General features: G+C 39.6%; 1 protein-coding gene across 1 annotated transcript; it reads right to left on the bottom strand.

Annotated features, from left to right (window-relative positions):
* Positions 1-11,256: 11,256 nt before the first annotated feature.
* On the bottom strand, positions 11,257-11,826 carry LOC142172160 (uncharacterized). The gene has a single exon (XM_075235943.1). It carries the CDS (start codon positions 11,824-11,826, stop codon positions 11,257-11,259), a length of 570 nt encoding a protein of 189 aa, XP_075092044.1.
* Between the last annotated feature and the right edge of the window lie 2,857 nt (positions 11,827-14,683).

The following is a 14,683-nucleotide window of genomic DNA, read 5'->3' on the forward strand; positions in this document are numbered from 1 at the left end:
AACTTACAAGGATATTGGGGTTCCAATTTTAAAAGAAGCATTTAGCCAACATACCTCAAATGAGCTTCCTTAAACTCTAAAATATTTCGGAATTCTCTGCAACTTCAACCTATTTTAGAAATATAATAAGTTGAACCAAAATTAGGAAGATGATCATGGTTCTAGCTCATTTGAGAATTTTATCAAACACTAGGTGTGCATTAAGGTTTCAAGGTCCTTTTAATGAGGATTCCATCATCCCACAACCCATTCTTTACCATTTTTACCTCAACAATTTTCCTACACCCTTTGATAATACATGCATGCAAAATAACCAACTCCCATACCCAAGAATTATTTTACTAACTACCCAATTCTAGATAAAATTCAAGATTGAGGGTTAGGGTGTAAAATCTTACCTATCGGATGAAAACCTAGTGAGGTTTCCCTGTTAATCTTCAAAGATTCGAGCAAGAATTGAAGGACAATTTGTTGAAGATCACTCTCTCACTCTCAAAATGTCAGATTTTAGCGAAACAATGGTCTGTTGCGTCTATTTAACGAAGTAGGGTCAGGTTATAAAAACCCAAAAATGAAGCTCCGGAACAAGATATGCGGTCGTATATGCGACCGCATAATGATTCTGCGGTCTGCAGAATAGCCCGCATAATTGGCCTCCAAACCTGGGCATGACTAACTCAGTCTGCGATCATTATGCGGCCTACAAACCTGTTCTGCGGTCGCATAATGCACTACAGAACTGGTCTGCGGTCGCATAATGTGCCGCAAACCTGACCTCCAAACTAGCCCATCCCTGCCTCATTATGCAGCCATTATACGGTCTGCATAGTGATTCTGCGACCACATAGTGGGCCGCAGAAATGCATTTTTCTGTCCAAATTTTTCCTATACTTTCCTCAAACACGTAAGCCTAGTTCGGCACCACGAAATATTATTTTTCCTTTGCGAAATTTTATGGGGCCTTATATTCTCCCCCACTTAGGATCATCTGTCCTAGGATGAGGGTCAAAATCTGTTATTAGCATCAAATGTGGCCCAACTATTAATTCACACTCACCCGTAGTTTCGAAATTTAACTAACTCCCTAAATTTCCAAAATTTTTGCTAGAGTCTCGCTTGTAACTGGGCCTATCCACCTTCCAGAGAACCCCAGAAATACATCCTATCAACATATACATAATCCAACAAGGTAACATAACACAAAACAACACCAACTGTGGCCTCACAAGTAATATATTACCAGAAAGGAACACCCTTAACATCAATTTTACAAATGATACATAATTCATATATGGCAACCCTTAGAATTTTCATAGAACACAACTTTATAAATACATGGCTATTCAAACAAATAAGGATAACTTTTCTAAATTTCTTCCTCAGCCTCCCAAGTAGCCTCTTCAACCTATTGGTTTCGCCATAGTACTTTCACGGAGGCAATTTCTTTATTTCTCAACTTTCAGACTTGCCGATCAATAATAGAAACTGGAATCTCTTCATAAGTCAATTCCTCATTAACCTCAATAGTCTCAACCGGAACAATGACTGTCGGGTCTCCAACTACATTCTTCAACATAGACACAAGAAACACTGGGTGCACTAATGACATTTTAGGTGGTAGATCAAGCTTGTATGCCACCTCACCGATTCTCTGAATGATTCTGTATGGCCCAACGTACCTCGGATTCAATTTCCCTTTCTTACCAAATCGCATTACACCTTTCATGGGGGAAATATTCAAGAATACCCAATCATCTTCTTTGAACTCCAAATCCCTACGACGAACATCTGAATAGGACATATGATGACTCTGAGCAGTCTTCAACTGCTCCTTAATAATTTTGAATTTTTCCATATCTTGATGCATGAGGTCTGGCCCTATCAACTCTGCTTCCCCAATTTCGAACCACCCAATGGGAGATCTACATCTCCTTCTGTATAAAGACTCGAACGGTGCAATCTGAATGCTAGCATGATAACTATTATTGTAGGCAAATTCTATGAGTGGCATATGATCATCCCAGCTACCTTAGAAATATAGAACACAAGCGGGCAACATATCCTCAAGCGTCTGAATAGTCCGCTTTGCCTGCCCGTCAGTCTGCGGGTGAAAGGTTGTACTAAGATTTACCTGAGTACCCAAACCTTGCTGAAGTTTCTTCCAAAACTTAGCAGGGAATTGTGCTCCCCGATCAGAAATGATGGAAACTGGAGTGCCATAAAACCAGACTATTTCTTTGATATACAACTGAGCATACTGTTCCGTTGTGTCGGTAGCCTTAACTGGCAAAACGTGTACTGATTTTGTGAGTCGATCCACAATAAAACCAAATTGAGTCAAATATGCGCGGAATGCACGATAGTCCTACCACAAAGTCCATATTAATCATTTTCCACTTCCACATTGGAATTTCTATGTTCTGTGCCAACACACCGAGCCTTTGGTGTTCGGCCTTCACTTGCTGACAATTTGGACATCTCACCACAAAGTCTGCTACATTCCTCATCATATCATTCCACCAATAGACTTCTTTAAGATCATAATACATTTTTGTAGAGCCCGAGTGCACGGAATACCTAGAGGTGTGAGCCCCGATCATGATTCTTTCCCGGAGACCATCCACATTTGGAACACATAACCTCCCTTCGTACCTTAGCGTACCATCATCCAAGCCGAGAGAGAAAGCCATAGTATTATGCTTATGAATCCCCTCCTTCAATTGCACCAACAATGGATTGTTGTATTGCTTCTCTTTGACTTCCACAACAAGTGATAATTCAGCCCTATTTTGTACAATCACCCCTCCTTCACTGGTGTCCGCAAGATGAACTCCCAAACTAGTTAATCGATGAACTTCCTTGGCCAATGGCATTTGATATGCCTCCAAGTGTGCTAAACTACCCATAGATTTCCGGTTAAGAGCATTCGCCACAACATTAGCCTTCCCTGAATGATATAAGATATCAATGTCGTAATCCTTGAGTAACTCAAGCCATCTTCTCTGCCTCAGATTCAATTCCTTCTTCTTGAAAATATACTGAAGGCTCTTATGGTCCGTGAAAATTTCCACGTGGACCCCATATAAATAATGTCGCCAAATTTACAATTCAAATACCACCACCACAAGTTCTAAATCATGTTTTGGATATTTCTTTTCAAAATTCTTGAGCTGTCTAGAAGCATAAGCTATCACTTTGCCATGTTGCATTAATACACACCCAAGCCTGATTCTCGAAGCATCACAATATACCACAAATCCAACTACACCCTCTAGTAGGGTCAACATCGGTGTCATAGTCTATCTTGCTTTCAACTCCTGGAAACTCTTTTCACAAGCATCTGACCATTGGAACTTAATTGCCTTCTGCGTCAATTTAGTCAATGGAGAGGCAAGAGTAGAAAACCACTCCACAAACTTTTTGTAATATCCAGCCTTTTTACACGGAACTCTTGAGGACGAGGACTATATCCCTAAGAAACTGTAAATCTCTGTTGGAGTTGTTGGCCTCGAACAATTCCTTACAGCCTTAATCTTTTGAGGATCAACCATAATCCCTTCACTAGAGACTACATGACCCAAGAATGTGACAGATATCTGCCAAAATTCACACTTCGAAAACATTGCATATAACTTGTACAAATATATGGTTTGCAGAACTACCATGAGATGATCAGCATGGTCCTCTCGATTGCGTGAATATACAAGGATATAGTCAATAAACACTATCACTTCCACAACAAGTGATGATTCGGCCCTATTTTGTACAATCACCCATCCTTCACTAGAGTCCGCAAGACGAACTCCCAAACTAGCTAATCAATGAACTTCCTTGGCCAATGGCATTTGATATGCCTCCAAGTGTGCTAAACTACCCATAGATTTTCGGTTAATAGCATTCGCCACAACATTAGCCTTCCCCGAATGATATAAGATATCAATGTCGTAATCCTTGAGTAACTCAAGCCATCTTCTCTACCTCAGATTCAATTCCTTCTTCTTGAAAATATACTGAAGGCTCTTATGGTCCGTGAAAATTTCCACGTGGACCCCATATAAATAATGTCGCAAAATTTACAATTCAAATACCACCACCACAAGTTCTAAATCATGTTTTGGATATTTCTTTTCATGATTCTTGAGCTGCCTAGAAGCATAACCTATCACCTTGCCATGTTGCATTAATACACACCCAAGCCCGATTCTCGAAGCATCACAATATACCACAAATCCATCTATACCCTCTAGTAGGGTCAACATCGTGTCGTATTCAATCTTTCTTTCAACTCCTGGAAACTCTTTTCACAATCATCTTACCATTGGAACTTAATTGCCTTCTGCGTCAATGGAGAGGCAAGAGTAGAAAATCCCTCCACAAACTTTCTGTAATATCCAACCTTTTTACACGAAACTCTTGAGTACGGGGACAATATGTCCCTAAGAAACTATGAATCTCTGTTGGAGTTGTAGGCCTCGACCAATTCCTTACAGCCGCAATCTTTTGAGGATCAACCATAATCCCTTCACTAGAGACTACATGACCCAAGAATGTGACAGATATCAGCCATAATTCACACTTCGAAAACATTGCCTATAACTTGTACAAATATAGGGTTTGCAGAACCAGCATGAGATGATCAGCATGGTCCTCTCGATTGAGTGAATATACAAGGATATCGTCAATAAACACTATCACTTCATCAACAAGTGATGATTCAGCCCTATTTTTTACAATTACCCCTCCTTCACTAGAGTCCGCAAGACGAACTCCCAAACTAGCTAATCGGTGAACTTTATTGGCCAATGGCATTTGATATGCCTCCAAGTGTGCTAAACTACCCATAGATTTCCGGTTAAGAGCATTCGCCACAACATTAGCCTTCCCTGAATGATATAAGATATCAATGGCGTAATCATTGAGTAACTCAAGCCATCTTCTCTGCCTCAGATTCAATTCCTTCTTCTTGAAAATATACTGAATGCTCTTATGGTCCGTGAATATTTCCACATGGACCCCATATAAATAATGTCGCCAAATTTTCAATTCAAATACCACCACCACAAGTTCTAAATCATGTTTTGGATAGTTCTTTTCATGATTCTTGAGTTGCCTAGAAGAATAAGCTATCACCTTGCCATGTTGCATTAATACACACCCAAGCCCGATTCTCGAAGAATCATAATATATCATAAATCCATCTATACCCTCTAGTAGGGTCAACCCCGGTGTCGTAGTCAATTTTCCTTTAAACTCCTGGAAACTCTTTTCACAAGCATCTGACCATTGGAACTTAATTTCCTTCGGCGTCAATTTAGTCAATGGAGAGGCAAGAGTAGAAAACCCCTCCACAAACTTTCTATATTATCCAGCCTTTTTACATGAAACTCTTGAGGACGGGGTCTATATGTCCCTAAGAAACTGTGAATCTCTGTTGTAGTTGTAGGCCTCGGCCAATTCCTTACAGCCGCAATATTTTGAGGATCAACCATAATCCCTTTACTAGAGACTACATGACCCAAGAATGTGATAGATATCAGCCAAAATTCACACTTCGAAAACTTTGCATATAACTTGTGCAGATATAGGGTTTGTAGAACTACCATGAGATGATCAGCATGATCCTCCCGATTGCGTGAATATACGAGGATATCGTCAATAAACACTATCATAAAAGAGTCAAGGAATGGCTTGAAAACTCGATTCATACGATCCATAAAGGATGCTGGGGCATTTGTTAGCCCAAAATACATCACTAGAAATTCAAAATGCCCATACCGGGTCCTAAAAGCTATTTTTGGAATATCCCGCTCCCTGATCTTCAATTGGTGATACCCGGATCTTAAATCAATCTTGGAGAAGTACCTGGCACCTTGCAATTGATCCAACAAGTCATTTATCCTTGGCAGTGGGTACTTATTATTGATTGTGACCTTATTAAGCTGCCGATAGTCAATACACATTCTCAGTGACCCATCTTTCTTCCTCGCATAATGCACCTCAAAACTGGTTTGCGATCGCATAATGCACCGAAAACCTAACCTCCAAACTGGACCATCCCTGACTCATTCTGCAGCCATTATGCGGTCCATAGAGTGATTTTGCGACCTCATAGTGGGCCACAGAAATGCATTTTTCTGCCCAAATTTTTCTTTTACTTTCCTGAAACACGTAAGCGCAGTTCGGCACCACGAAACATTATTTTTCCTTTGTGAAATTTTACGAGGACTTACATCTATTGTCTTCAAATGTAGTATCTATTGATTGCATTTGATTTGATGGGCTTCATGCTGACTCTGCCATCCATTTCTTCTAGGATCAATGCTCCTCCCAATAACACTTGATAGACAACATAAGCACCTTGCCAATTCGGCACGAACATTCCCTTGGCTTCTTCTTGATTAGGGGATATCATCTTCAAAACCAACTTCCCCAGTGTGAATTACTGAGGTTTCACCTTCTTGTTGAATGCATTAGCCATCCTATTTTGATACAAGTGACCTGTAACACCCCGGAATAAAATTCCAAAGTACTTAAGCGCTATTAAGAAAGTTGATGTGCACTAATTATATTATTTTGTATGCAGACGAGGGGTATTAATATGATGGATATCAATTTGTTATTATAATGAGTGTACGAGTAATATTATAAGTGGGATGGGGTCTAAGGTGAGCCCTAAGTCTAAGTCAAGTTAGAAATTTCATGATAGACTAAAGTTTCAAATGGGTACGCACAAGACAAAACATTGAATGAGAATATATACATATATATAAGGATTTATGTGATGAAAAATATATCAAATGCAATATCTTCGAGTCTAGTTTCTAACGCTTCAAATCTTTTGTCATTTGGACACTCCTACAAGAAGTTATTACCAAATTACCAAAGGCTGGAAGAATGTGATTCTGCGGTCAGATGTGCGACCGCAGAATCATTATGCGATTGCAAAAGTAGTTATCTGACCGCAAAATGGTCGCAAACCTGGCCAGTGCAGCCCAGTTCTAGGCATCGATTTTGCAGTCCATTGTGCGACCCGCATACCGATTGTGCGGTCCATTATGCGACCGCACACCTGAGTTCGGAGGGTAAATTTTCCTATTTTCATAACCCGACCCCATTTTGATAAATAGGCTTTAGGGCTTGTTTTGGGGCAATTATCTGAGGTTTTTAGAGAGAAGTGAGAGTGTTCTATAGAGAGGAAGTAAATGAAGTGTTTTGTTCATCAAGATCTTGTTCAAGCCTTGAAATCCAATAAGGAAATCTCACAAGATCTTCACTCAAGAGGTAAGAATCAAACCCCTATTCCTCAATTTCGAATTTGGGTAGAAGATGGCTGATTAGGAGTATGATTATTGGGTATGAGATTATTATTTTTACATGCATGTACCAATAAGGTTAGTGGGAAGATTGTTGAGCTCAAATGGATAAATATTGGGTTGAGGAGTGAAGGAAATCTTGTAGAAGAACCTTGTAGTTAAATTTGCACACCTGGTGTTTGATAAAACGCTCAAATGAGCTGAAACCATGAATATCTTCCTAATTATGGTTCAATTTTGTTATGTCTCAAAATAGATTGGGATTGCTAGAATTTTCGAAACATTATAGTAATTTAAGGAAAGCTCAAAGCGAGGTATGTTGACTAAACTTCTTTCCTATAATTGAATTCCATGATGTTCTTGTAAGTCCCGAGTTATTCTTTAAAATCAACTATTCCAAATAAGCTTTGTGTTGAAAGGTATATGTTCAAAATGTGTTATGGATGCTCTTATCATATGATGTTATCCTTCATGAATGTGTTCAAAGCATGAGTTGGGTATAAAAATGTTATGACTCCAAGTAGTGTTTCAAGTGAAGGCTATTATGTCAAATTGTGTAAGAAGTCTCAATGTGCATAAGACTCTTAATTGCTCATAGGTGTACTAAAAGTCGTGATTAAGGATTCCTTGTTGTCGATAATCTATATAGATGCTTGAAAGTGAAAGTAGTGAGTTGGGGATATGATGTGTGAAATATTATAAAATGAGCCTTGATTCAACTATTCCAAGTTGACTCCGAAAATAGAATTATCCAAAAGCTTATGTACTCAAGTCATGTCCACATGTGGTTGTTCTAACTAATGCTATGCTTGGTAGGTATTTCCAATATGTTTCGATTTCTTACATATTCATGAGTTGAAATTGTGTATTGCCCTTTTGGGGAAAGGTATTTCAAGTGTATTCTATATGATGATGTTTATGATGATGACCCATGAAAGTAAAGAAATGAAAGTTTGAATATGATATACGGCCACGGTGACATAAATGAAGAATAATATGTATGGCCAAGGGAGCCAATGAAATAATGATGTTGTAAGTAGTTGAATGTAATATGAAGTGATATATGGTGTGAAAGATTATGAGATAAACGTATTTGTACTTATGTTCCCAATGTCTTATAAGATCCTACGCCCTCATGAGGAGAGGCTATGGTGTTGCTAAATATTTTAAATGTTCTATGATCACCCATGGCAAGTATAAGTAAGTGATAGTATGAACATGAAATATGGTTGTTGCCTAAATGAGAATTATGAGGTGTTGTATGTCCCAATGGTTTCAACTATAATTGTATGCTTCTGAAATAATGTATGTAAATGACTTCGATTGTTAAGTCCCCAAGAGTCATGAATCTAGCTAATGACCTCAAGATGTCAAGTGAGTGAATAGTGAGATGAAAGGGAGATGTCCTATGCTATATGATGATGAACCTTAAGAAAATAAATTGGGATCATGTGCCATTGAAATCGACTTGTTGGTTTACCATGCATGTGCTAATGTAATGAGTTGTATTTCTCCATGATGAGCATAAACATGAAGTATTCCAATGATATGGGAAATTACGACCGTAAATGTAATGACAAACTACGTCTCTTTGACTTTATATATGGTATTGTGATTGGGATTACACCTCCACCCGCATATATTGGGGTGAGGCGGTAGGACCGCTTTGGGTAGGGATTGTGGTATTGTGATACACCTCCACCCGCATATATTGGGGTAAGGCAATAGGACTACTTTGTGTAGGGATTGTGGTATTGTGATACACCTCCACCCACATATATTGGGGTGAGGCGGCAGGGCCGCTTTGTGTAGGGATTGTGGTACTGTGATACACCTCCACCCACATATGTTGGGGTGAGGTGGCAGGGGCGCTTTGTGTGAAGGTGCTTATAGAGAATCCCCGACTTAATATATATAAAAGTTAATGGAAGCTCTTAATAAATTTGCTTGACGTTAACGGCTATCCAAGCCCTTTTATTGTCAACATGACTCATCATATTCATGTTGTATTTCCATGCCCTTGAATAGGTGTATTTGTATTGTGTAAGTAAACACTGTGAATGGTCTATGAGACGCACAGGTGTACAATATGATATGTGAACACTAAGGACGGTCTATGAAATGTATTTGTGAAAAATAAGAAAGGAAGGTGCCACTTTCATTGGCCTTATTTGTACATGTTGTTACAATTACATTATATTATGTATTCCACGTATAGTTCATATGGCTCAGTTGATCCTAAAAGATGTTTAGAATAATGCAAGTATAATAAGACTTGAAATGTGATTCTATAGGATGTTTCGTAGTTTCTTGATGTACTTCATTTGCCTCTAAATTAAGTTACCGTATTTTCATATGTTGTTTTGACTGTCTTACATATGAGTACTATTTCACATGTACTCACGTCCTTTTTGTCAGGGGTGCTGCATTTTTTAATGGATGCAGGTATACTTCTACAAGATGATATGGATCTTTGATAGGGATCTTCTTCACTACTCAGCATATGGTGAGCCCACTACAGTTCTAGTGGATGTTTGGGTCTATTTAATTTTATGTATTTAGGTTTCTATTGTCATAGAAGCTCCATGTACAATGTAGGTCATGCAATTAAAGATTTGAGTTTTGTCATGTATTTATGTTCACAGTATTTACAGCTATTTATAAAGTTGTGTAACCATCACGAGAAAGAAAATATGGGCCATTGAGCCAAATGTATTCAATATGAAAGTCAAGATCTAATTATGGTATGGTAAATCATGCATGAGTAATGATGAGAGGTTAATGTAAATTAGGCTTGCTGGACTGGGTTTACTCGGTAGAGCACCGGTCGCGCTCCTCGATTTCAGGGCGTGACATGACCGCGACATACTGCGTCCATTCCCTTTTCATCGATGAGCATAAGTTGCTCCTGTCTAACTCGTATCCATTCTGCGTCATCTAACTTGGCTTCTTGAATGACCCTCAAAGATGGTATCTCGACCTTTGTGGGTATCACAGCTTCGGTACCATATATCAGCATGTATGGTGTTGCCCTGGTGGATTCTCATGGTGGTTCGGTAACCCAATAAAGCAAAGGATAATTTATTCTGTCATTGTCCATGATTTTCCACTATCGTTCATAGGATCCTTTTGATGTTTTTATTGGCTTCTTAAACAACTCCATTCATTTGCAGCTTGTAGGCTGTGGAACTATAATGAATGATTTTGAAGTTCTCGCAAATCTCCCTCATGAGATCGCTGTTGAGTTTGGCTTCATTATCGGTGATGATTGACTCTAGGATCTCGACTTGGCATACTATGTTGTTACAGATGAAATTTGTTACCACTTTTTTTGTAATGCCCTTGTATGTATAAGCTTCGTCCTATTTGGTGTAGTCGTTGATGGCTACTAGTATGAAATATTGTCTATTTGATGCGGCATGCTTTATAGGTCTGATCACGTGCATGCCCAAGTGGAAAATGGCCAAGGACAACCTATTAAATTGACCGCATTAGGTGGAACCTGGATGCAATCCTCGTGAATCTAGCACTGGTGACACTTCTACATGTAACGGATACTATCGCTTTCCATGGTCATCCAAAAGTATCTAGCTCTTAAAATCTTCCTGGTCAAATTGAAACCATTCATGTGAGGTCCGCATGTTCCTGCGTGTATTTCTTCCAATAATCTGGTCGCTTCAGCGGCATCTACACACCTTAACAGACCCAAGTTTGGTATACTCATGTACAAGAATTTCTCATTAAGGAAAAAGTGATTTGCTAGTCTTCTTAATGCTCGTTTTTGGACATGGGTGGCATTATCTAGGTATTCTCCTGGTTCAAGGAACCTTTTCATGTAGTAGTACCACGGCTTATCGTCTGCCTCTTCATCTACATGGAAACAGTACATATGTTGATCCCGAACCTCTATCTCAATAGGGTCGATGTAATTCTTATTTGGATGCTAGATCATAGATGACAAGGTTGCAAGAGCATTGGCAAACTCATTCTGGATTCTAAGAACATGTTTGAATTCGATCTTGATGAATTTATTGCACAACTCTTTCACGCATTGCAGGTACAGAATGATCTTGACATTCTTGGTAGTCCATTCACCTTGAACTAGATGTATCAATAGATCAGAATCTCCTATGACCAGAAGTTCCTTGATGTTCATGTTGACTGCCATCCTAATCATGAGGATGCATGTTTCATACACAGCTATATTATTGGTGTAAGGAAACCTTATCTTCGTTGAAGTTGGGTAATGCTGTCCTAACTCAGAAATTAAGACTGCCCCATTCCCTACACCTTTGAAGTTTGCTGCTCCATCAAAAAACATTCTCCACCATGGGTACGACTGTGCAATGTCTTCTCTTGTGGACAACACTTCTTCATACGGAAAGTACATAATGAGCGGCTCGTAGTCCTTTTCCATCGGGTTCTCTGCAAGATGGTAGGCTAATGCTTTTCCCTTTATAGCTTTCCGCATTACGCACACAATATCAAACTCGCTTTGTGTTGAATCTGCCATTTAGCCAACTTTCTAGTAGGCATCGGCTTCTAGAAGATGTACTTGAGCGGATCGGGATATCAGATGTGTGGTGTATGCCGATATGTAGTGCCTTAACTTCTGAGCGATCTAAGTCAAAGCGCAGCAGGTTCGCTCTAACAAAGTGTATCTGGCCTCGTACGGTATAAACTTCTTGCTCATGTAATAGATAGCTTGCTCTTTCCTACCAGTCTCATCGTGTCATCCCAACATGCATCCAAATGTATTATCCAGAACAAACATGTACAATAGCAACGGTTTCTAGGGTTTGGGGGGGGGGGACTAACACAGGTGGAATTTACAAATTTTCTTTGATCATATCGAAAGCTTTCTGACATTCTTCTGTCCATTTTGTGCTTTAGTTCCACTAGAAGATCGCAAGCTTTACCGAACACTAACCAGTATGGAGACATTATGATAGGTGTTTTGTAAGACGACCGATAAGCCCATAATGCATCATCAAGCTTCTTGGACCAATCTGTCTGATTAGCATTCACCGTTTCAGACAAGATACTCTTTATCTTTGGGTTGGAGACTTCCACTTGACCACTAGCTTGTGGATGATAGGGAGTCGTGACTTTGTGAGTAACACCAGACTTGCTAAGTGAAGTGTCAAAAGCCTTGTTGCAAAAGTGTGACCCCCAATGCATATGATTGCACGTGGAGTACCAAATCTTGTAAAAATACTTTTCGTGAAGAAAGCCACTACACTTCTCGCCTCATTGTTGGGTAATGCAACGGCCTCAACCCATTTGGACACATAATCCACCATGACCAAGATGTAAGTATTTCCACAAGAACTCACAGAAGGGCCCACAAAGTTAATGCCCCACACATCGAAAATATCAATCTCCAAGATGGTTGTGAGAGGCATCTCATTTTTCTTTGAAATTCCACCGGCCCGTTGACATTCATCACATCTTTTCACTAATTTACTTGCATCCTTGTAAATCGTAGGCCAATAGAAACAACATATAAGAACTTTGGTCGTCGTTCTTGCTCCACCATGATGACCACCATATGGCTAAGAATGACAAGCACCAAGAATATCACCTTGCTCTTCTGCAGTACACACCTTCTAATCACCCCATCCGTACAAATCCAAAAAAGGTATGGTTCATCCCAATAATAATCTTGATTTGAGCATATTCCTTTGGTTTTAAGAGAACTCATCCGGAATGATTCCACTCAAAAGAAAATTTTCTAAGTCCGCAAACCATGACACCTCTTTCACTGAAATTTCAAATAGTTGGTCATCGAGGAATGAGTCATTGATTTCAAGGCCATAATGTGGCCTCCCCTCCTTCTCCCCTCCCCTCTTTCACTTGGTTTTTACTACCTTTCCTATCCTGAATATCAAAATCAAATTCTTGTAACAAGAGTACCCATCTCATCAACCGATCTTTAGAATCCTTTTTGTTCATAAGTTAGCGAAGCGCCGCATGATCCGTGTGGACAATAACCTTGGCACCCATAAAGTACGAGCGGAACTTCTCAATGGCAAATACAATAGCAAGCAGCTCGTTCTCCGTAACAGTGTAACAAACTTGGGCACTATTCATCATCTTACTAGCATAGGAAACCGGATGAAAAAATTTGTTAATACGTGGCCTCAAACAGCCCCAACCGCTACGTGACTTGCATCATACATTAGTTCAAAAGGCAAACTCCAATTTGGAGTGGTAATGATAGGAGTAGTTGTCAACTTGAGTTTCAATAGTTCAAAAGCCCTCATATAATCATCATTGAAATGGAACCTGGCATCCTTATCATTGAGCTTGCACAATAGGTACACCACTTTAGAGAAATCTTTGACAAAGCTCCAGTAGAAACCCGCATGGCCTAGGAAACTTCGCACACCCTTCACCTATGTTTGGGGTGGAAGCTTAGAAATCACCTCAATCTTCGCCTTGTCAACTTGAATTCCATTCCTTGAAATTATATGGCCAAGGACAATGCCTTCCTCAACCATGAAATGGAATTTCTCCCAATTAAGCACCAAATTGGTCTCTTCACATCTAGCCAACATTTTATCCAAATTTGCAAGACAATCATCAAAAGATTCCCCAACCACCGAGAAGTCATCCATGAAAACTTCAAGGTAGTCCTCCACCATGTCCGTGAAAATAGCCATCATACACTGTTAAATATTCACCGGTGCATTGCACAAACCAGAAGGCATCCACTTGAAAGCAAAAGTACCATAGGGACATGTAAAGGTTGTTTTCTCTTGATCTTCTGGAGCAATGGGAATTTGGTTGTAGCACGGGTAACCATCAAGAAAATAATAGAAAGTTTGGTTGGCCAATCTATCTAGCATTTGGTCTAAGAAAGGAAGTGGAAAGAGTGCCTTCCTTGTAACTTTGTTGAGCTTACGATAATCCATACAAACCCTCCATCCGGCCACCGTTCTTGCAGGAATCAACTCATTCTTATCATTGGAAACAACCTTCTTTCCCCCATTCTTTGGGACACGTTGAACTGTAGAGGTCCATGAACTATCCGAGATGGGGTAGACAACCCCGGCATCCAACCACTTGATAATATCCTTCTTGACAACTTCTTGCATAGCCTCATTGAGTCTTCTTTGATGTTCAATGAACGGTTTAACAACATCCTCCAACTTGATCTTATGCATGCAAAAGGCGGGGCTTATACCCCGAATATCCGCCAAAGTCTACCAAATAGCCTTCTTCTTCTATTGCAACACCGCCAATGTGGAATCAACCTGCATGTTAGTCAAACAATAGGAAACAATAACTGATAAAGTAGAACAACGGCTATGAAATTCATACCGAAGGCGTGGAGGTAATGGCTTCAACTCCAAATTAGGTGGCTC

This window comes from Nicotiana tabacum, chromosome 17 (genome assembly GCF_000715075.1).
Source record: "Nicotiana tabacum cultivar K326 chromosome 17, ASM71507v2, whole genome shotgun sequence".
Taxonomy (NCBI): Eukaryota; Viridiplantae; Streptophyta; class Magnoliopsida; order Solanales; family Solanaceae; genus Nicotiana; species Nicotiana tabacum.

Excerpts from the sequence above, each read along its gene's own strand:
- LOC142172160 (XM_075235943.1), bottom strand. The coding sequence starts at position 11,826 with ATGGCAGATTCAACACAAAGCGAGTTTGATATTGTGTGCGTAATGCGG.